The sequence below is a fragment of the Cyprinus carpio genome, chromosome B4 (genome assembly GCF_018340385.1).
Source record: "Cyprinus carpio isolate SPL01 chromosome B4, ASM1834038v1, whole genome shotgun sequence".
NCBI classification, from domain to species: domain Eukaryota; kingdom Metazoa; phylum Chordata; class Actinopteri; order Cypriniformes; family Cyprinidae; genus Cyprinus; species Cyprinus carpio.
In genome coordinates, this window is record NC_056600.1 from 36,031,500 (window position 1) to 36,054,555 (window position 23,056).

At 37.6% G+C, this 23,056-nt stretch overlaps 1 protein-coding gene across 4 annotated transcripts in view; it reads left to right on the plus strand.

Annotated features, from left to right (window-relative positions):
* Positions 1–14,779: 14,779 nt before the first annotated feature.
* The window catches only part of LOC109084592 (NACHT, LRR and PYD domains-containing protein 3-like), a 28,641-nt gene continuing 20,364 nt past the window's right edge, over positions 14,780–23,056 (plus strand). The window contains exons 1-8 of one of the 4 annotated variants that reach the window (XM_042722545.1): positions 14,780–14,863; positions 15,204–15,305; positions 19,184–19,278; positions 19,546–19,659; positions 19,851–19,964; positions 20,160–20,273; positions 20,475–20,588; positions 20,692–22,476. In XM_042722545.1, coding sequence (XP_042578479.1) covers positions 19,229–19,278; positions 19,546–19,659; positions 19,851–19,964; positions 20,160–20,273; positions 20,475–20,588; positions 20,692–22,476 — 2,291 coding nt within the window. In that variant the 5' untranslated portion in view covers positions 14,780–14,863; positions 15,204–15,305; positions 19,184–19,228. The other 3 variants (XM_042722547.1, XM_042722544.1, XM_042722546.1) reach the window with 3 other exon arrangements.

Sequence of the window (23,056 nt, forward strand, 5' to 3'; positions counted from 1 at the left end):
TGACTACAAATCATGTTTATATCTTGTTTATAATGGGTTTTATGTTTTTGTCTCGTCGCTCCAGCCGGACAAGGCATCACAATATGTTCAGAGGCGTAACATTTCCGTCACAGGCTTGAGGCATTTGGCCAATCACAATGCGCTGGATAGCTGGCCAATCACTGGATAAATTCCAGAATGAAGATTGTAAACTTTGCAAAGCGGAGCTCATGTGGCACGCAAGCACGACAGTGAAGAATGAACACTTGAAACTAACGCATTTTTGAATCACAGATGATAGTGATGCACGGATGAGCTATAACGGCACCCAAATCTGCTGTTAAAAATATATGATCCACTGCACGCGTGATCATTGTGCACTAGCAGCACATACAGTATAATCAGCGCGTCTCTAGCGCTCGGCGTTGTTTTTCTGCTTACAGTCTAGAAAAAAACGTTTTAAAGTTTTAGTTTTGAATTTTAGATTTGCAAGACCCAATGTGTGAATTTAATTTGAAATAAACAATAAAGGTATTTAAAAAGTTTTTTTTATCCGATCTGATTAATCGAAAAAAATTATTGTCCAATTAATCTATTATGAAAATAATTGTCAGTTTCAGCCCTTAAAAAACATCATATATTATTGCTTATGCCAGTAAATCTAAGTGAATAACGTTGGAAGGCTTCCTGAACTGCATTGTTTAGAAGAAGTGCAAGCAAGTTAAGAATAGGCACAGGTCAGGATTTCAAAAATAATGAATTGAATATTTTATAATGGAATGTATAATTTAGTAATTTAGTTCACTAAACATTTGTTTTAAGGTTTGTTTGTACAAGCTAGTCTTCGGTTATAGAGGTATTAAAGAAAAACAAGTACTGTACAAGTGTTGTCAGTCACTTATGCTTCGTGGTAACTTTATGTCTTTATAGCATGGATGCATCTAAGGAAGATGGATCCTTGGGAAGGCTGGTTAATGACGAGCACAAAACCCTACCTGCATAATGAGAATAATCAACCACATCTTTGTCTTTTTGCTGTCCGAGACATTAAACCAGGAGAAGAAATTACTTACAGTTATGGAGACTCTGATTGGCCTTGGCGAGCCAAGGTACTCTCAATTCTCAAATCTGTTGTCATATTGTTATTTGACTCTATTTCTGTATGTTCTGGACATAGAACTGTTCAAGCTTTTCAATCTTTTTTTGGTAACCAAAAGATTTAAAATTATTATCAGTGTTACAAAAGATTATTCTGCATTATTTTCTCTTTTTTGTTTTGAACTATTTGATTAATTGTTAATTTCTCTTATTCAGAATTCTGGAAGTGCCTTTAATGATTTTATATTTTTATGTTTACTTTTTGTTCACTTCTGTGGTGTTTTTTGTTGTGTTTTGGTGTCTCAGTTTCCAATATTGTTAATCTACATCTTACATTTGTTTTAATTTAAATACGTCCTTGTATGTCAGCAGGAGAGGTTTCAGTCTAGATTGGCCAAACTATGGGAACATCATAACAATTGCTCTAAGCACTTTAATAGAGCAGAAAAAAAGAAGAAAAAAAAAAGACTGCAATACGTGAGGAATATGTAAACATGATCATCACATTACTTCAACACCTCAATATATTTAAAGGGGTCATATTATGCATTTTCACTTTTTGAACTTTAGGTTTACGTTGGTTGAGAGGGAGTTGCTGTTGTAGTGGAGTGTTGTTGTCACTTGTCTAAAGCAGTGCTCACTTTCACTTCTGTCAGCCTCTGATTACTGCTGTTAGTGCTGATGATAAAGATTCAGCTACACTTATTCAAAGATAATGATCACAGACATGCAAAAATGTGCGCATTTTAACAAAGAGTAAGGTTTACACGTACGTCTTTCACTAGAGTTGGGGTACTCGGACTCGAGTCCGGTCTCTAGTACAGTTTTTTTTAAAGGAATCGAACTTGGGACTTGGATGCATTTTAACTTGGACTTGACTCGGACTCAAACCTTTCAGACTCGGAAAATATGTCCAACCGAGTCCAGGGACAGTTAACGGAAAAGTCACTGACTTAATGCATTATCATGAAAGGGATATTCAGTATTTGCATGTGTTTTTAAGTTTTGTCCAGTACTTGAAAGTCAACAGGTTTCTGCAGTGGTGCCTGTACTGTACGCACTGTACCATGAGCACTCAGACTGACCTGAGATTTGCCCCGCAAACATTTCAGCAGTTATTACAGACCTGTGTGTCCTGTGTTTCTTTTGACTGAACCAGTCATGCCATTAATTATGAATTTACCAGTCTTTTGCATGCCAAAGTTAATTTTTGCATATAAATATTATGCCAAATTGAAGCAGGAAATCGTGCTATACGCACTTTCATGAGATCGGGTTAGCCTACAACAATTAATTAGTAGGCTATTCTACAAATGGGAATACAATGAATTCATTACAATGTTTTACATTCAAGCTACCCATAAAATGTATAGTGAAAAGTACTTTAAAAGCATCTGGAATGCAATAAAGTAAATTTTAAAGCTGTTCTGAAAGAATTTGCTGCATGGATAAAAAAAAAAAAAAGCTAATAAAATTGCGTTGCAGCAAATCCTTCGCATTTTAAGGTATTCAGAACAGAGCAACATAAAAATCTGAAAATATAAGCAGCTATACAATTATGGTACAATAATTAGGTTTTACATGCCATTTCTTTTTTAATTGTACAGAATTATAAAATAAAACGCAAATTATAATCAGGCCTGTTTTAGGCTTTTCCTTATTTTTATATTTTAGACATCAATTTTGGTGATGAAAAAGAAATAACTCACCATCTCCTCTAGGATGTGCCTTTAGAAAGAAATGCATAATTACATAATGAAAGAGTTCCTTTTTTCTATTATTTTTTTGCTTTTGCAAGTTTCTTGCTTCAAAGAAAAATAATTTGGAGGCGGGCGCTTCATAAAGACCAGAAGAAATTTGAGGGGTTTGGCAGAGCCCAAGAGATTGGCGCTGCAATAATGCAAATAATTAATAGTGTTATATTAAAAATTATAGTGTTATATAAAAGCAGTGTTATTTTAACAATTAAACATGAAAACCTATTCTACAACACCTTAAAAACAATATTAGGACTTCAAAAAAGGGCATATGACCCCTCTAAACTGCTAATGTTCATTAACCAGTTTCCTTTGTCATTTTAAGCTTTCCATTTAACTTATTTTTCTCATTTATGTTTTCAAGGTATTACAGTCATCTAATGCACCCTCTTTGGCACCCTGTACTATGTCTACCTCTGTAAAGGCATTACCACCCTCTCACCCTTTTCCACTCCCCTCATTGCCATCATTATCATCCCCTGCCCCTGCAATGGCCACATCATCTTTATCCTCTCCTGTTAGGCCATCATCACCTGCCCCTTTGCCCTGTGATGCATCCACTTCTGTGATTTCCCCATCACAGGTGTCCCAGACACTCTCAATAAGGGAGGTGTGTAAATAAAAGTAGTAAAGGATCTGTATATGCAGAAATACTCTTAGTAGCTTACCACTGTCAGGGATATATTATCTGCTATTGGATGAATTTACTAGCACACATTCAAACCACAGTAGTGTTAAATAACATCCGGTTGGGATTAGTTGGGGTTTCTGACATCAGAATAAAGCATAAATATTTATTTTGTTTTAAAGATGTATAGTACTGCAGTACTGTTGTACTGGAGTTGTGTAATAAGCAGCATTGTTGTTTGCTGAATGGTCATTGCACACTTCTTTGTATTATTTATTTATTTGTTTTTCTTCTCTTCCAGATGCCCTTAAGTCCATCAAGAAAAAGACAGGTATTGTTGTATACTTTGTATGCTCTTTATAATTGCCTTTTGTTGAAAATCAGTTACATATTGTCCTTAGTCTATCCCATTACACAAGTTTTAAAACATTTGGTTTAAGAAATTATTTTGTATGATTTGAGTAAGTGTTAAATTCTCTTATATAGTATTCTGGAAGTGCCTTCAGTGATTCAGACCTCTCGGACTACAGCGATGTTGACTATGTGCCCCAGATCAGCTCAGATGAATCAGATGGCAGTGCTTCTGGACAGGACAACGCAGAGAGCAGTTCAATGAGGTGGAGGTTGCAAAGTCTGTAGCATTTCCAAAACATTCTAAACAAAGGCAAATCCAGTTAAATCTTCTCCGAAAAAGGGGAAACTTTGCCCACAACACATCTGTGGTCAGAAAAGGACATGGGGAGATGGTTGCCTGTTACCATCCTAAAAAGAGCAAAAATGCTGAATAATTTATTCACTGTATTTACTGTCAGGGGTTTTACAACAAGCACAGACTTTGGAAACATGTTAAAAACTGTCCACTGAAACCTCAAGATGATGCTCCACAGGGCAGAAAAAGAGTTCGATCTCTTTGTGCTCTGAAAACACCAGTTGGCTTAGAGGTTAGCAAAGGTTTAAAGAAAATTATTTTCGTGATAAACTACGATGAAGTTTCACGCACTATTCACAGTGACACAAGCGTCATGCAGCTGGGAGAGCACATGTTCCATGTTCAACAGGATGGGCTCTGATGTGACCAAACATGACTATATCAGACAGAAGATCAGAGAGGTTGGTAGACTTCTTCTTGAAGCAAGAAAGACTATGCCAATGAGAACCATGGTGGACTTCATAAAACCAGCAAACTTTAAACATGTGATATCAGCTGTGAAAGCTGTTTCCGGCTTTGACGATGAGACAAACACCTACCACATTCCTTCCTTAGCTCTAAAACTGGGACACTCTTTGAGCAAGATATGCAGCATTGTCGAGAGTAATGCCATGATCTATGGTGATCATGAGCGAGCAGAGTGTGCGAGAAACTTTCGAAAAGTACACCAAGCAAGGCGGAACGAGTACATTTCTGCTGGTGCTTTAACCACATTGAAAGAAGCAAAGTGGAATGCACCACAGATCATTCCTTTTACCCAGGATGTCAAAGTCCTGTACGCACATCTTGAAAAGAAATATGAGGAATTACTAAATAAACTCCGAAACAGTCCCTCTGCAGACAATTATGCTGCTCTTGCCAAAGTCACATTGTCTCAAGTCATCCTGTTCAAAAGACGAAGAGAAGGTGAGGAGTCATGGATGCTTTTGTCAGCTTTTCAAAGCCAGGATTCTTCTGAGCTACATGAAGACATAGCCATCTGTCTTTCTGAATTGGAGAGGAAGTTGTGTAACCACTTCACCAGAGTGGAAATTGGTGGTAAACGGGGGAGAAAGGTTCCTGTGCTCCTCAAGCCTTCATTGATTTCTGCCATGGAGCTGCTTGTTGAAACACGTGAGGTTTGTGGCGTGCCAGCTGAGAATCCCTTCATGTTTGCTAGATCTGGAGCAATGTCTGCCTACAGAGGAGGAGAGTGCATAAGGAGAGCTGCTCGTGAATGTGGCATTAAGAACCCTGAAGCACTCTCATCAACTAGGCTCAGGAAACACATAGCAACCATGTCAAAAATTCTTAACCTTCATGAGAATGAAGCAGATCAGCTGGCTGATTTCCTTGGTCACGATATCAGAATACAAAGACAGTATTACTGGTTACCAGAGGGCACTTTGCAGCTCGCAAAGATGAGCAAAGTCTTGATGGCAATGGAAAAAAGGACATTGTCATCCTTTAAAGGAAAGCGACTTGATGACATTGAAATCGACCCTAATGGTAAGCGTATAACTGAATTGTTTATGTGAGTCTGTGTTGTGATGGAAAAGATGGAGTGAAGGTAAAGGGATGGAAAAGAGGGAGGAGTGAAGGTAAAGGGGAAGAAAAGAGGGGAAAGGGGGTGAGAATGGATGGATATAGGTATTAGGGAGGATTGTTAGGCATCATTTCCAAGTTCCTAGGTGAGTTTGGCTTATTATGTTGCCGGGCAAACCGACTGCCTCCTAACAAACGCAGTGCATTCAGGCTATGATTGCACTTTGACTTTGATTGGAGTTGCAGCCGCCTTGTGATCACATGTGCCATCAAAGTACAGCAAGAGCAAGACGAGACCAACTACCCAGATCAGATGCTGATGCTGCCCTCAAATCAGATGTGCAAGCCTTGATGACCACACATCATTCTCATTGGCCATGACTCTTCACAAAAACCATGAAGTGTGTTGTATTGTGTTCTGATACATTCAGTTCTACGTACTCACACTGGTGTTCATTGTACTGATCTGCATGCAGAAACACAGCTAGAAGGCTACTATAGTTCAACTCAAAAATGCCTAATGTGTTGGCTAGTTTTCCTAATTAAGTGTTTTATGTTTCTGTTCATGTTTTTTTCTGTTTCAGAAATGTTCACTTTAAAGGAAATGTGTTTATACATCTGGACATTATAGCATATAAAGCATACCTTCGGATGTTAAATAAACGGTTGAAATGACGTCACCACTTGTAGTTTTTCATTAACCAATTTTTAAAGGTTAAGTTGTGAAAAAATCTGGTATGAGCATGGAAGCCATTCACACTAAATGTAAAGGATGAACAGTAAAAGAAATCTGTGTGTTTGGTTCCGATTAAGACATTAAACGGGAGTTTTTGTATCATTAGAGTCCCCAAAGTGACATTAAACTAGAGTTTGTGTATCATTAGAGTCTCCAAAGTGACATTAAACTGGAGTTTGTGTATCACTAGAGTCCTCAAAGTGACATTAAACTGAAGTTTGTGTATCACTAGAGTCCCAAAAATTACATTAAACTGGAGTTTGTGTATCATTAGAGTCCCCAAAGTGAGGTTTAATCAGAGTTTGTGTATCACCACTGTATTCCAAACATTGAAGTCATTCACTTGACAATTGAAGTAATTTTTATTTGTATAGAACTTTTCACAATCATCAGACTATACAAAAAAGTCATGCCTTAAATGTTTTATGGATAGTATTTTTGCATTAAATACAAATTGAACTAGAGGGTTGCAGGCAGTTGTCATGGCATGATTCTTTGCCATAGAGACACTTGTTTTTAAAATAATAATTATTACTGTTCCGTGATCTTCCGGGGCTGAAATGTTCAGCGAAAATTGTTTTATATTTTTTTTTAAATCATGAACAGGTCTTCTCTATTTTTATAGATTATTGCCATTGGCCTACATCCTGTGCTACTATTAATGACAATGCAGGTGTGATGGCCTAATTGTTAAAAGTAACCAATCATAAATGAGTAGGAAAAAAATATTTTCAATTATCTTAAGAGAATTATGCAGTGGAAAAACAGCTTACCAATCCATAACCATCAAATAGGAAAAAAAAGTTTACCATGTCACACATTTAAATCATATGCCAATATTTGAACTTGGAATTGTAATTCTGTTTCTAATTAGCATAAATTATATGTATCTTCTGAAAGTCCTAAAAGTATATCATAACCAGAGATTGTGTATCACCATAGTCCTCAAAGTTTCACTTGATCATAGTTTGTGTTTGTCCCCAAATTGGACATGAAAAATACTGTGCCCAAAATGAAGGCAAAATGTCAGGTCTGTAAAGAAGGTTTTAATTGAAAATATCAAGTGATATTTGTACTGAAGGCTTCGTCTGTAGTGCAGTCCTATCTTTCTTTTGTCTCTAGACCAGGTCGGGTGTTCAGTCATAGGTCCTCATTGGGGGGTTAAGTAGGTGTGTGTTTGTGTGTGTGTATCATTCATCTCTCCACCTCACTGACACAAAGGTAAATAAACAGTTTTAAAAACCAAGTATGTGTTCATGTGTTAATGAAAAGAAAAAAAAAGGCTAGGCAGAGGGAACAGTTGCAACCTCTGTGACAGTTGCATTTTACTATTGTATATATACACTGATATTACTATTATTTTTATTATTGATAGTAGCATCTCTGTAGCCATGCTAATAAAATACAACTACCACTGCAACTGATTTTAATTGTTACACGTCATGCAAATTTTCCGCTCTTCTGTGGAAGACGCGATTGAGGCGAATATCATCTGTTCGCGGCAAACACGCCGCACATTTCACGTCATTCGCGTCGCCTGGTGCAAATGTGCCTCTATTCACATTGACATTGTATGTAATCTACTCGCATGAATAATTACATTCACGTCTGGTGTAAACACACAATTAAATATACACATGCATGTGTTTGTATTTATATATACATAATTAATGCACACAGTAAGCACCCATATATTATGTAAACATAAACCCTTAATTTGGATGCAATAAATTGCAATTAATTATTTGAGAACACTAATATACACTCACCAGCCACTTTATTAGGTACACTTATTCAACTGCTTGGTAACACAAATTGCTAATCAGCCAATCACATGGCAGCAACTCAATGCATTTAGGCATCTAGATGTAGTGAAGATGACTTGCTGAAGTTCAAACCGAGCATCAGAATGGGGAAGAAAGGGGATTTAAGTGACTTTGAATGTGGAATGGTTGTTGGTGCCAGACGGCTGGTCTGAGTATTTCAAAAACTGCTGATCTACTGGGATTTTCACGCACTAACCATCTCTAGGGTTTACGGAGAATGGTCAGAAAAAGAGAAAATATCCAGTGAGTTTTGCAGTACTCACAACACGTTGAACCGTGTCAGAGGTCAGAAGAGAATGGGCAGACTGGTTAGAGATGATACAAAGGCAACAGTAACTCAAATAACCACTCATTACAACCAAGGTATGCAGAATAGCATCTCTGAACTCACAACACGTTGAACCCTGAAGCAGATGAGCTACAGCAGCAGAAGACCACACCGGGTGCCGCTCCTGTCAGCTAAGAACAGGAAATGGAGGTTACAATTCGCACAGACTCACCAAGTTGGACAATAGAAGATTGGAAAAACGTTGTCTGGTCTGATGAGTCTGGATTTCTGCTGCGACATTCAGATGGTAGGGTCAGAATTTGGCTTAAAGAACATGAAAGCATGGATCCATCCTGCCTTGTCTCAATGGTTCAGGCTGCTGGTGTAATGGTGAAGGGGATATTTTCTTGGGGCTGCGTTAGCGTTCTTTGGGCCCCCTATTTTAGTAACCAATTGAGCATCGTTTAAATTACAATACAGCCAGACCCAGCAGGATAATGCACCATGTCACAAAGCTCAACTCATCCCACAGTTTACCCATCTTCTGATGGCTACTTCCAGCAGGATAATGCACCATGTCACAAAGCTCAACTCATCTCAGACTGGCTTCTTGTACATGCGCTGGCGCCGATACCAGTGATGCGCGGGTTGATCCAAAATGAGATGGTCCCTCGCGTACACAACTATTAACAAATAACGCGTCATCCAAAAATATTTTTAATGATATTCGGGTCATGGTCGGTCGGGTAGGGAAGGAGGGAGAGAGAGGGAGAGCACGCTTGCGCACTTCTCTTGTGTGATCTTTGATGTTCACTCACTTAGCACATGCATTTGGATTAAAACTAAATCCTAAAAAAGACAATTTATAGGGGCATTCACTATAAACATCATTTATTTTCAACCTTAGGCACACATGACTTTCTGGCGAAAGTGAATCTAGCAGCCTGTGTGTAATGTGCTAGGCAGTACTTTACTAATGTACCTCTCGTTCTGCAACAGTACACAAACATGCACTGCTTGCTTGAATGTTTCTGCATTATATGAGTGGCTTTGAAATATAAATCGCAGCATGTTTCAGATAAAAAAAAAAAAACCCGCCTTCTGTGTGAGAAAAATATCCCAGATGATTTATAACGAGTGCTTCCCTTCATTATTACAGCAAAGTGCATCATTACATTACTAAGTTGCTGCAATGGAGCAGCTCTAATGCTATTAAATTACAGATGATGAACCACAGAGCAAAAACATGAACAAAGAAAGTAACAATAACTTGTAAAATATATTTTTATAATGGGCATAACTAATTGCGAAAATAACCAAAGGATTTACAGTCAAACCAAAAATAAATGAGACCAGATATATTGTTTTTTATTTATATTTTTTTTACTAGTGGATGCAGGACACTATAGTTTATTTATGTAAGTGAGGATAGCAAAATAAACTGTGACAAATTATACCCAAAAAATTCTTCAAACAGTAGACTACCAGTAAAACTGATACAATTTTGGGACCAAAATTATTCAGACCAAGTCTGGGGAAAAAAATTAAGTTCGGGTCTGCATGAAGCTGGATGAACGCATGCCCAGGAGACTACAGGCAGTCATTAAGGCTACGGGTTGCCCGACTAGGTATTGATAGTTGTGTAAATACTGTCATACTAACAGCTGTCTGAATAATTTTTGGTTGATTTTAATCCATTACATACCTTTCTACCAAAGTTATTTAACATTATCAAGATGAATTTGTTCTGACACAGTTTAACTATGAGTTATTGTCATATTTTATTACCATCTTCTAAACTATAGAGAATAAACTGTGATAATGTGAAATGTTGAAGGTGTCTGAATAATTTATTAAATAGATACAGTCAAAAAATTACAAATGCAAAAAAAAAAAATATATATCGCTATCGGTACTCGGTATCGGCAAGTACCTAAAATAAAAGTATCAGTATCAAATATATATATCTAAAAATAAAAAAAGTTTCACTTTACTCAAATGGCCTCCACAGTCACCGGTATCGGCAAGTACCTAAAATAAAAGTATCGGTATCTCAACAGAGCACCTTAAAAATTTGTACCAATGCAACACTAACAACAATGATCTCACTTTACTCAAATGGCCTCCACAGTCACCAGATCTCAATTCAATAGAGCAGCTTTGGGATGTGGTGGAATGGGAGATTCACATCATGGATCTGCAGCCGACAAATCTGCAGCAACTGCGTGATGCTATCTTGTCAATATGGACCAAAATTTCTGAGGAATGTTTCCAACACATTTTTGAATCTACTGTATGCCACAAAGAATTAAGGCAGTTCTGAAGGCAAAAGGGGTCCAACCCGGTACTAGCAAGGTGTACCTAATAAAGTGGCCAGTGAGTGTATATATAATATATATATATATATATATATATATATATATATATATATATATATATATATATATAATATATATTAGCATATTGTCAAAAAAAGCATAAGTGAAAAAAGTTTATTTTTTCCATTATGTAATTATAAAAATTAAACTTTCATATATTTTAGATTCATTGCACACCAACTGAAATATTTCAGGTCTTTTATTGTTTTAATACTGATGATTTTTGGCATACAGCTCATGAAAACCCAAAATTCCTATCTCAAAAAATTAGCATATCATGAAAAGGTTCTCTAAACGAGCTATTAACCTAATCATCTGAATCAACTAATTAACTCTAAACACCTGCAAAAGATTCCTGAGGCTTTTAAAAACTCCCAGCCTGGTTCATTACTCAAAACCGCAATCATGGGTAAGACTGCCGACCTGACTGCTGTCCAGAAGGCCATCATTGACACCCTCAAGCGAGAGGGTAAGACACAGAAAAGAAATTTCTGAGCGAATAGGCTGTTCCCAGAGTGCTGTATCAAGGCACCTCAGTGGGAAGTCTGTGGGAAGGAAAAAGTGTGGCAAAAAGCGGCTGCACTTGAGAAGAGGTGACCGGACCCTGAGGAAGATTGTGGAGAAGGACCCGATTCCAGACCTTAGGGGACCTCTGCGGAAGCAGTGGACTGAGTCTGGAGTAAAACATCCAGAGCCACCGTGCACAGGCGTGTGCTTTTGAACCAGAAACAGCGGCAGAAAGCGCCTGACCTGGGCTACAGAGAAGCAGCACTGGACTGTTGCTCAGTGGTCCAAAGTACTTTTTTGGGATGAAAGCAAATTTTGCATGTCATTGAAATCAAGGTGCCAGAGTCTGGAGGAAGACTGGGGAGAAGGAAATGCCAAAATGCCTGAAGTCCAGTGTCAAGTACCCACAGTCAGTGATGGTCTGGGGTGCCATGTCAGCTGCTGGTGTTGGTCCACTGTGTGTTTTATCAAGGGCAGGGGTCAATGCAGCTAGCTATCAGGAGATTTTGGAGCACTTCATGCTTCCATCTGCTGAAAAGCTTTATGGAGATGAAGATTTCGTTTTTCAGCACGACCTGGCACCTGCTCACAGTGCCAAAACCACTGGTAAATGGTTTACTGACCATGGTATTACTGTGCTCAATTGGCCTGCCAACTCTCCTGACCTGAACCCCATAGAGAATCTGTGGGATATTGTGAAGAGAAAGTTGAGAGGCGCAAGACCCAACACTCTGGATGAGCTTAAGGCCGCTATCGAAGCATCCTGGGCCTCCATAACACCTCAGCAGTGCCACAGGCTGATTTGCCTCCATGCCCACGCCCGCATTGAAGCAGTCATTTCTGCAAAAAGGATTCCCGACCAAGTATTGAGTGCATAACTGAACATAATTATTTGAAGGTTGACTTTTTTGTATTAAAAACACTTTTCTTTTATTGGTCGGATGAAATTTTTTGAGATAGGAATTTAGGGTTTTCATGAGCTGTATGCCAAAAATCATCAGTATTAAAACAATAAAAGACCTGAAATATTTCAGTTGGTGTGCAATGAATCTAAAATATATGAAAGTTTAATTTTTATCATTACATTATGGAAAATAATGAACTTTTTCACAATATGCTAATTTTTTGAGAAGGACCTGTATAAATATATATATATATATATATATGTGTGTGTGTGTGTGTGTGTGTGTGTGTGTATCTATATATGTTAATGTTAAAATCAATTAAATATTATTTGTGAACAACATTGAAAAGCTTCACAATAAAATGGACAGTTACAGTTACATCAACAAATTTGTGAAGTGATTTATTGTATATCAATAATTATTTAGCTAATGATATGATAATCATTTACTAATGATACAATAATTTATTGACATACAAAAACATTTTTGGATGACTTAAAACATCACTTGTCATCTATAAATCTATAAATGTATATTATCAGAATCAGAAGAGCTTTATTACCAAGGAATTTGACTTGATGACAGGAGCTTCCAGTGCAAAAGAAAGTACAAACATAGTGCAGACATACATTATAGTGCAGAGATACATAGGAATAACACAGTAGGGATGTAATATAACAATAATATAAAAAAGAGAAACAAAACATTAAATAATGTACTATATATACAGAAATACATTTATAGGAAAAAATGTAATTGTTTAGATAATGTACAGGTGTTATTAGTGTCACGAATCTGGTATATGAACTTCCATTCATTCACCACCAGAGGTCACCCGCTCACTACATGGACTCCTGCACTACACCCACTGTTGCACTTCACCCCGGACTACAGTTCCCATCACCCATTGCACTAATTGCACACACAGCTGAAGGCACTGATCACACACACACACACACACACTGATGAATACACTGATTGCACACAGCTGTACCCACCACATACTCACTATATAAACACTCACTCAGAAACCTTCAGGCGGCCGAGTATTGTACACACATATTGCTGTTTAGCCTAGGCATCTTACCAATGTACTTCCTAGTTTCCTGTTGCCCAGTCTTGTTGCCTTGATCTTTTGCCTGGATTTTTTTTTTGTGATTTTTTTCTATTGTCTTGCCGTTTGGACTCTGTTTGCCCCTGCCTGGGCTATTGCTCGTGTATTCGGATTACCCCTCTTGTCAAGCCCTTTGGATATTGTTTGCCAATCAACGACCCACGCATGCTCTCAGAATACTCTTGTGTCTTGCCCTCAACATACCTGTTTCCCATTGTTTGACCCTGCTTGTGTTTGACTACGTTTATAAATAAAAGCTTTCACATGGATCCGCACCCCTCACGTCTCGTCAGCTCCTATGTTACAATTAGTATGCAGATGTTATTTACAAAATGTGCAGTTTAATATAAATATATCAGATAACTATGTGAATGGGGGGGAGAGCTGGGGGGTTTCTCCTGAAGATCACGATCATCTGCACATTTTTGAGAGTGTTTAGCTCCAGTTTGTTAAGGCTGCACCAGACAGCCAGCTAGTCAATCTCCTGTCTGTAAGCAGACTCATCTCCGTCCTTAATGAAGCCAATGACTGTAGTGTCGTCTGCGAACTTCAGGAGCTTGACAGAGGGGCCCTTTAAAAGTGCAGTCATTCATGTAGAGAGAAAGGAGCAGTGGGGAGAGAACACATCCCTGGGGGCCACAGTGCTGATGGTGATAGTCCTGGATGTGAGTTTGCCCAGCCTCACTTGCTGCTGCCTGTCTGTCAGGAAGCTGGTGATCCATTGACAGATGGAGGTGGGCACGGAGAGCTGTGTGAGTTTGTCTGAGAGAGTGTCAGGCATGATGGTATTAAAGGCTGAACCCTTGCATTATTCCCAGGTCTGTCGAGGTGTCCCAGGACTTAATACATTCCCAAGAATATAATTCACAAACATGTTGATTGCATCATCCACAGACCTCTTTGCTCTTTAGGCAAACTGAAGAGGGTCCAGTGATGTCCTTCAGGTAGGCCAGGACCAGTCTCTCAGGTGACTTCATGACCACAAACATGAGAGCGACAGGTCTGTAGTCGTTAAGTCCAGTGATTTCGGGCTTTTTGGGAACCGGAATGATGGTGGAGCATTTGAAGCAGCAGGAAACTTCACACAGCTCCAATGATCTGGTGAAGGTCTGTGTGAAGATGGGGGCCAGTTGGTCAGCACAGACTTTTAAACAGGCAGGTTAAACAGCATCTGGGCCTGTAGCTTTTCTAGACTTCTGCTTCCTGAAGAACCGGTTCACGTCCTCTACACAGACCTTAAGTGCAGGTTGAATGGTGGGGGAGGGAGGGAGGGGGAGGGGAGGAGGGGAGGGGTTAAAGGGGTGGTAAGTGAATGTGTGAAATGCAGAACAGAGCGGATTTCCACACAAGACTATACTTTTCAAATCTGCAGTAAAACACATTCAGATCGTCAGCCAGTTCTCCACAGACTGTGGGGGTTGAGTCTTGTACATGGTGATGTATTAAATGATTTATTAATGTTTAAATGATTAGTTAACCATTAGCAACATTTCTGAATGACTTATAATTGATCATTATTAAAAAGTGCCACCAGAAATGTCATTATAAAGTCTTATCAAAGTCTATGGTCACTCTCGCAACCAAACAGTGTGAAAGCTATGATGATGTTTTTTTCCCCAAACATATTTGGCAACCTTGCTGAAATGAAAGTGAAAGGAGATTGTATTACATGCAGTGTTTACCAGTGATCGTAAGATTGAATTTTTTTTCTTCATTTTGTAAAACTGATAATCAAACTGTGTTTTTTATTTGCTGATGTGGGTAATGCATGTAGGTAATGCAAAACCAAGGACATTTTGAAAAGTTGTCAAGTAGCCGAACGTTTTGATCAAAGCAGGTCTTCCGCTTTGGAGCACAAAGGCACTTCCTCATTAATGTAAGTATAAAATACTGACTTAATCAGGAAGCATTCGAGAAACATGATTAAATATGGACAAATAGGGATCGTGGCATGTTTCACTCTAATGTACTTTAAATACTTTTTACAAATTTTATATAATTAATATAATGATCAGTGTAAATGAAACTATCTACGGTAGTTACGCTATAGGTTGTAATAAGAAATCCTAGTCAGCAGAAGATTGTGCTTACATGCATCCTTACCCTGTATCCTCCCCAAAATAACCATATATATAATTTACAATGCCTGTTTCAATAACTAGGGTGACCATACGTCCTCTTTTTCCCAGACATGTCCTCTTTTTGGACCTAAAAAAATGCGTCTTGACATGGATATCTAAATTACCCAAAATGTCTGAGATTTGGCTTTTGCTTTCTAAAGTCGTTATTCATTGTGCGTTTTTGTATTAAAGGGGTATTTAATTTAACAGAAATCACTTTTCAAAAACTATATAATATTTTCTGGGATTTGTGATATAACAAAGATTGACGAATGGGACGAGACCTGGTTGAGCTGCACTAGAAAAGGCAATGAGTGTTATCACTATGTCAGAGACACACTAGCTTTCCCAAGACAGACAAACTTATAATGCTTACAATCATCCGGGTTTAAATCATGGTCAAATGTATTTGATTTTGATGCAATATTTACACTGAAGCTCACAGCAGGCACTATGGTAAGGGCAGGCCCGGATTGGCTAATCGGGAGCACCGGGAGGATTCCCGGTGGGCCGGTCTGTTTTTTGGCCGCGACACGGTGTAATGCGTGCCACTGGTTTGAACTATGCTGTACTTAGACTGCCTGCACTCACTATTTTTATATATTATTTTCTTGCAGCCCATATTATTATGTTCACTAGATCATATCAGTAACAAATTCTCAATTGATAACTAATCGTTCTTTTTACGCAAATCATTGTTTTATTTGTAGGTGTGGGAGAGAAGGCTTTAAGACCAGGCAGAATTTCTCTGCCGGCTGCTCCCGCTTCACAGCGAGCAAGACTCGCTTAACTGCACCGATCCACCGTCCGGCTTTTTAATTTACAAAATCAGTTTTGCGTAATGCAAACAATTTATTTATCATGAGCCCAACATCCAGCACGGCAGGAAAACATTTACTCTACTTGAGGGAAGAGTCTTTCATTGTTAGTTAATGCTGTTAAACAGAGAGGGGAAAAATGCATTACAAAAAAAATAAATAAATAAATAAAATAAAATCCTTCTAGCGAAGGCTATTCTTAAACTTGAACGTCATTATTGAAGTACAAATCCAAGCAAGTGGTCCACAATCTCTAAGTTTTCTTTAATTGATAAAAATTTTCATTCATCCAAAGGCTAAAGTTGAAATAATATTTTAGTTCAAAACTTTAAGAAAAAATGCTTGATTGACTGACGCTTCATAGACCTTGTTATGCTTTCAAATGTAATGCCAGTTGTAATTTCATAGTATTTTCACCTCCTAAATTACACGTGTTAAGTCACAATTCTATGATGGTACAATTTACTCAGGCTGATGACATTTTTTGTATGACATTAAAATTCTTTTTAGAGTAGTTGTACATAAATAGGTTAAGCAAAACAATTATTTTTATTTCGGATAACTTTTTAACTGCAGGCAAACTTAGGCTTTACATTATGGTACAGTACAAATATTTGGAACGTGCCTTATTCTGTACTTATTTTCTTAAAGAATAAACAATAATACAAGAATAAACATTATTTTCTTAAAGAATAAGATAAGGAATCACAATTGTTACTTATTTTCCATTTCTGAAGTTAATTGGCTTGGACTCTCCTCCTGACAGCGGCACCTTGCACAAAAAAAAGCAACAAGTCATCGATGGAGATATGCGAGCAAAAGATAATAGAAAAAAAAATGTATAACAGAAAGTGCAAAGGCAGCGCTGAAAAGACCAGTACAAAAAAAATCAAAATAACCAAGTCCGCCCTAATAAATCAAGAAACCACAGCTCAAAAAAAGACCCACACCCCCCCCCTGTAATAAGTATTACAACTCCTCACCACCAGCCGAGTGGAGCCAATCACAACACAGACTGGCCCAGCTAACCAATCACAGCACATCTCGTATTTCAGAAGACGGGCCTTCATTTGATACAGGAACTATTCATGCAGTTCATGCCAGGCTGGGGGGAGAGGTGTTGTAATAATTTAAAATATGTGAAAAATAATGTGTATTTTGAACAACCTAGTATGAGAACCTGTTCTAGTACACCCCCAAAACAAAATCAAGACCTTGTAAAAGAGCATAATAGGACCCCTTTAAAGCCTTTCTTTTAAAGCCATTTTCTTAATCCCACTCCCGCAAACATTCTTATATTGAATATAATTAAAATTGCTTTGAAGGCAGCTCGTGTTGGATGTAGGGTTACCAAATCTGCATTTTTTCCCCACGGAATTGGGCTGATTTTAAACTGTTGCAGTGGGTTAATTTTCTCATGTGGGTTAAAGGTTTGAAGTATTGCATGAATTACATTTGACTGAAATGCTTGTATTGAAACATTTCACATATGGAAAAAAAAGGTAGTACAGCAGATAAAAGTTTTGTGAAGGATGGCCGCTGTGGTAGGAAGCCTTTTAGCTGTGTTTATGATCAATCTGCGTAACGGTGACTATAAAATATGTTGTTCAGATATGGAAATATTTTTGAGTTTTGATATGGGATATGGTCATGCCCCCCTATCCCCCCATCACCTCCCCAGACTACACCCCCCCATCACAAATAGAAATGATTCTTTACAATACAGAATATCTTTGTTTAATAGAATGATTTATAACGATATAAAGGCCTTTCCACACTGAGCGCAAAAAATTGAAACTAATATCAGACGCAATACTGGAATAAAACAATAGATTTCTATTGATGCTTCCACATACACAGCAAACATTCACGCACCGAAAATTCAAAGGATCACATGAACGGAGCAGCTGCTGTTGCACAAAAGAGTGGTGGCACTGTTTCGAAATCCAGTGAAAACAAACACCAAAGAAGATTATCCCAGATAAGAGAAAAGAGTGGATGCTGAGTTCTTGTTATCGTTGGTATTTGAGAACCGATTTATTCTGACATGTTCTTTATACAGAATAACATTTCTAATATTTCTCCACTGAATTATGTGATCTGTAGGCCACCGTCTGTTTTCTTCCACGTGCGCGAGTGTTATGAGTCAGTGCACGTAAACTTTCTAGATCGTCTGTATTAAAAAAATTGAGTGAAATTTTTCTACTCATGAAATATGAAAGCAAATAGACATGAATATGACAATATATTTTCAGTATTTGTTTTGTATGCAGCTCCTGGTATTTTTTATAGCAATAACAGATGTTTATGACAAATATTAGCAGTGTAGCATTATTAAACAGAGTGCATGTGTCTGCTTATTATAGAATCAAAATCAACTATAGATCACAATCGGAAGTTATTACAAGCACTCGAAAACAAATACATAAATAATTAAATAAAATACAAAAATAATCACATACATTCTAAAATTTATCCTAATGCCTAATTGTACTTCTAATTATATTTTAGGATGTACCCTTAACCATTAAACATTATACAGTATATATGTCTGGTCCAGAACCAAAATAAACAAAATCTTATTTATATAAATTAAAACCATAAATCCATATACGCGATACATATCTGAGGATTGGCACCACATAGCATGGCACCAAATAACAAGCAAAACATAAATCAACAGAATCTAAACAATCGTTAAAGCACTATCTGTCTTAAATCACTAACCGTCAGTGATTCACCTCGCTTTTTTGCATCATGCTCAGTGTGGAAAGGCCTTAAGGCTGTTTAATTACTGTAGTTTTTGTGATTGTTAGTTTAATCTAGACTCAGTGGTAGAGATCAAACCCTTCAGATCCATCATGGATGAAACAGAAACATCTGGAGATGAAGATTATTTTCCAGGAGTCAGGTACTTTGAGTAACACGTTATTTTGTGTTATATAATTTTTTTATTTATTTTTTTAATATGGAAAACAATAATACAATAAAGACTCCATGACAAGTTTTATATATATATATATAAATAATTTTTGAAGTACATTAAAATGATTCTCTATATATATATATATATATATATGAGCCCAGCTGTCATAAAAAATATATATATATATATAAATAATTTTTGAAGTACATTAAAATGATTCTCATCATAAAGAATTAAATCTGTTCTGTTTAGACCAGTTGATCAGAAAAGATCAGAAGCAGAGCCCAGCTGTGTGTCTATGAAAAGTGACGCGTCTATGGATCCACCAATGACATTTAAGAGTGGAGATACACAGCCTGATTTCAGGTAACATTTGTATAAAATTATGATTATAGCATGCCATTTTATAGTTCCATACACTATCAGTTCAAAACACAGCTGTAACCAGTTTATGAAATGAAAATGCTATTAAAATTTAATTTAATTATGATAAATGTAAAGTTGATTTATTGAATACAGTAATTTAAAGAATTAAATTAAATCTCTCTTCGTTTTAGTTTAGTTCATCAAAAGAGATCAGAAGCAGAGCCCAGCTGTGTGTCTATGAAGAGTGACGCGTCTATGGATCCACCAATGACATTTAAGAGTGGAGAATCACAGCCTGGTCTGAGGTATAATATTTGCATGAAAACAAGATTAGCCTATAGCATGAAATTTTATATTATTATATATTATCCATTCATTTCACAGTTTTTGTATAAACATTGGTAAAGTGCTCTTTAAAGTGAGTTTGATAATAATAAATTAATAGGTAATTTGTTGCAAACAATAATATAGAAGATTAGCTTTATCTCTCTCTGTTTTAGTTCAGTTCAGCAAAAGAGATCAGAACCAGAGCCCAGCTGTGTGTCTATGAAGAGTGATGCGTCTATGGATCCACCAATGACATTTAAGAGTGGAGAATCACAGCCTGGTCTGAGGTATAATATTTGCATGAAAACATGATTAGCATATAGCATGAAATTTTATATTATTATATATTATCCATTCATTTCACAGTTTTTGTATAAACATTGTATGTATTGGTAAAGTGCTCTGTAAAGCGAGTTTGATATTAATTTATTATGTAATTTGTTGCAAACAATAATTTAGAAGATTAGCTTTATCTCTCTCTGTTTTAGTTCAATTCAGCAAAAGAGATCAGAACCAGAGGCCAGCTATTTGTCTATGAAGAGTCACACATCTATGGTTTGTCAAGAACAATTAATGAGTGGAGATTCACGGCCTGGTCTCGGGTATAACATTTCTTAAAGAGATATAATCTGAAGATATGGTTCAGAATACATAAGACATTGTGCCTTTTAACTCATGTAATAATATGGTATTTTAATTTTACAGCTATGAAGTCCTCAACATGTTTAAATCAAATCTGCTGAAGAGGTTTGGGCAACTGAATGAAGGAACAGCAATGCAGGGAAACCCAACACTCCTGAATGAGATCTACACAGAGCTCTACATCACAGAAAGTGAGAGTGGAGAGATCAGTAATGAGCATGAGGTGAGACAGATTGAGACACAATCCAGGAGAGCAGCAACAGAGGAGACAGCCATCAAATGCAGTGACATCTTTAGACCTTTACCTGGACAAGACAAAGCCATCAGAACTGTGCTGACAAAGGGAGTCGCTGGCATTGGAAAAACAGTCTCTGTGCAGAAGTTCATCCTGGACTGGGCTGAAGGGAAAGACAATCAGGACGTCCAGCTCATATTTCCACTTCCTTTCAGAGAAATCAATCTGATAAAGAACAAAACACTCAGTCTTTCAGATCTTCTTCATGACTTTTTCCCTGAAACTAAAGAAATGAAAATATCCAATGATGAATATAAAGTGTTGCTCATCTTTGATGGTCTGGATGAGTGTCGTCTGTCTCTGAACTTTAAGAGCAAAGTGAAACTGTGTAATATATCTGAATCAGCCTCAGTGGACGTGCTGCTGATGAACCTTATTGTGGGGAATCTGCTTCCCTCTGCTCTCATCTGGATCACCTCCAGACCAGCAGCAGCTGATCGTCCCCCTCCTAAGTGTGTCCATCGAGTGACAGAGGTACGAGGCTTCAATGAGCCACAGAAGGAGGAATACTTCAGGAAGAGAATCAGTGATCAGAGTCTGGCCGACAGGATCATCTCACACCTGAAGTCATCAAGGAGCCTCTATATCATGTGCCACATCCCAGTGTTCTGCTGGATCTCAGCCACTGTTCTGGAGAAGATGTTGAGTCCAGCAGAGAGTGGAGAGATTCCCAAGACTCTCACTCAAATGTACACACACTTCCTGATCCTTCAGACCAACATCAAAAGTGAGAAAGACTATGAGAAAAAAGTGAATGATAAAGAAACGATCCACAAACTGGGCAAATTGGCTTTTCAGCAGCTTGTGAAAGGAAACCTGATCTTCTATGAGGAAGACCTGAGAGAGTGTGGCATTGATGTGACAGAAGCATCAGTGTACTCAGGATTGTGCACTCAGATCTTCAGAGAGGAGTTGGGCTTGTCTCACGGGAAAGTCTTCTGCTTTGTTCATCTAAGCATTCAGGAACATCTAGCAGCTCTATATGTGCACCTCTCCTGTACAATCAACAACATCTATGTGTTTGACCAAACCAAACAAAGGCTGTTTAATAAGCGTTTTAACCAGAAGAAATATAGTTCATTATCTGAGCTGCATCAGAGAGCTTTTGATGAAGCTTTACAGAGTAAGAATGGACATCTGGATCTTTTCCTGCGTTTTCTTCTGGGTCTCTCACTGGAGTCCAATCAGACTCTCTTACGAAAACTACTGACACAGACAGGAAAATGCTCCTACAACAAAGAGGAAACTGTTCAGTACATCAAACAGAAGATCAGGCAGAATCGCTCTCCAGAGAAATCCATCAATCTGTTTCACTGTCTGAATGAACTGAGTGATGATTCACTGATACAGGAGATCCAAGATTATTTGAAATCTGGAGAAATTATAAAAGCCAAACTCTCCTCTTCACAGTGGTCAGCCCTGGTTTATGTGTTGTTGACATCAGAGCAGAAGATGGATGTTTTTGATCTAAAACCATTTATTGGAGCACAACATGCAGGAGATAGTGTTCTTCGGAATCTGTTACCTGTGGTTAAAGAATCCAGATCAGTTCGGTAAGTAACACTGAAAACAATCTCTCCACTTTCAAAACATGATCACATTTTTGATTTTAGCTTTCTTACCAAAGCATCAAAATGGGTGAAATCTCACAGAATTGCATTACTGGTGGTGAGACTGGTGTGTGTCTCAAGTCAAGTTGAGGTTTATTGTCATTCTGCTACATGTGTGGACATACATTGGAACAAAATGTTGTGTCTCGAAGGACCATGGTGCTACATAAATAACATAAATATAAACATACAACACTAGATGTAAGAACAATTTTTAGACCTATATAGTTAACTTTCTGAAGTGGTCTATAGTCTAACTATACATATACTATAAATAGTTGACTATACATACACATAATCTGACAGACTATACAAGTACTTTACATAATAACTGTACATGATATTGTGCAAAAGAGGTATTTAAGGCTAAGAAGCAAGTAGTGCAGTATGATTTGTGGTGCATTCACAAGTAAACATTTGTGTTATCTTATTAAGTCCTTGTAACGTGGATTGTTTATAAGGACGTCTGGTCCATATAGAGAGAAAAGAGTGTGTTTCTACAGGTGGTTTGTCCAACCCACTC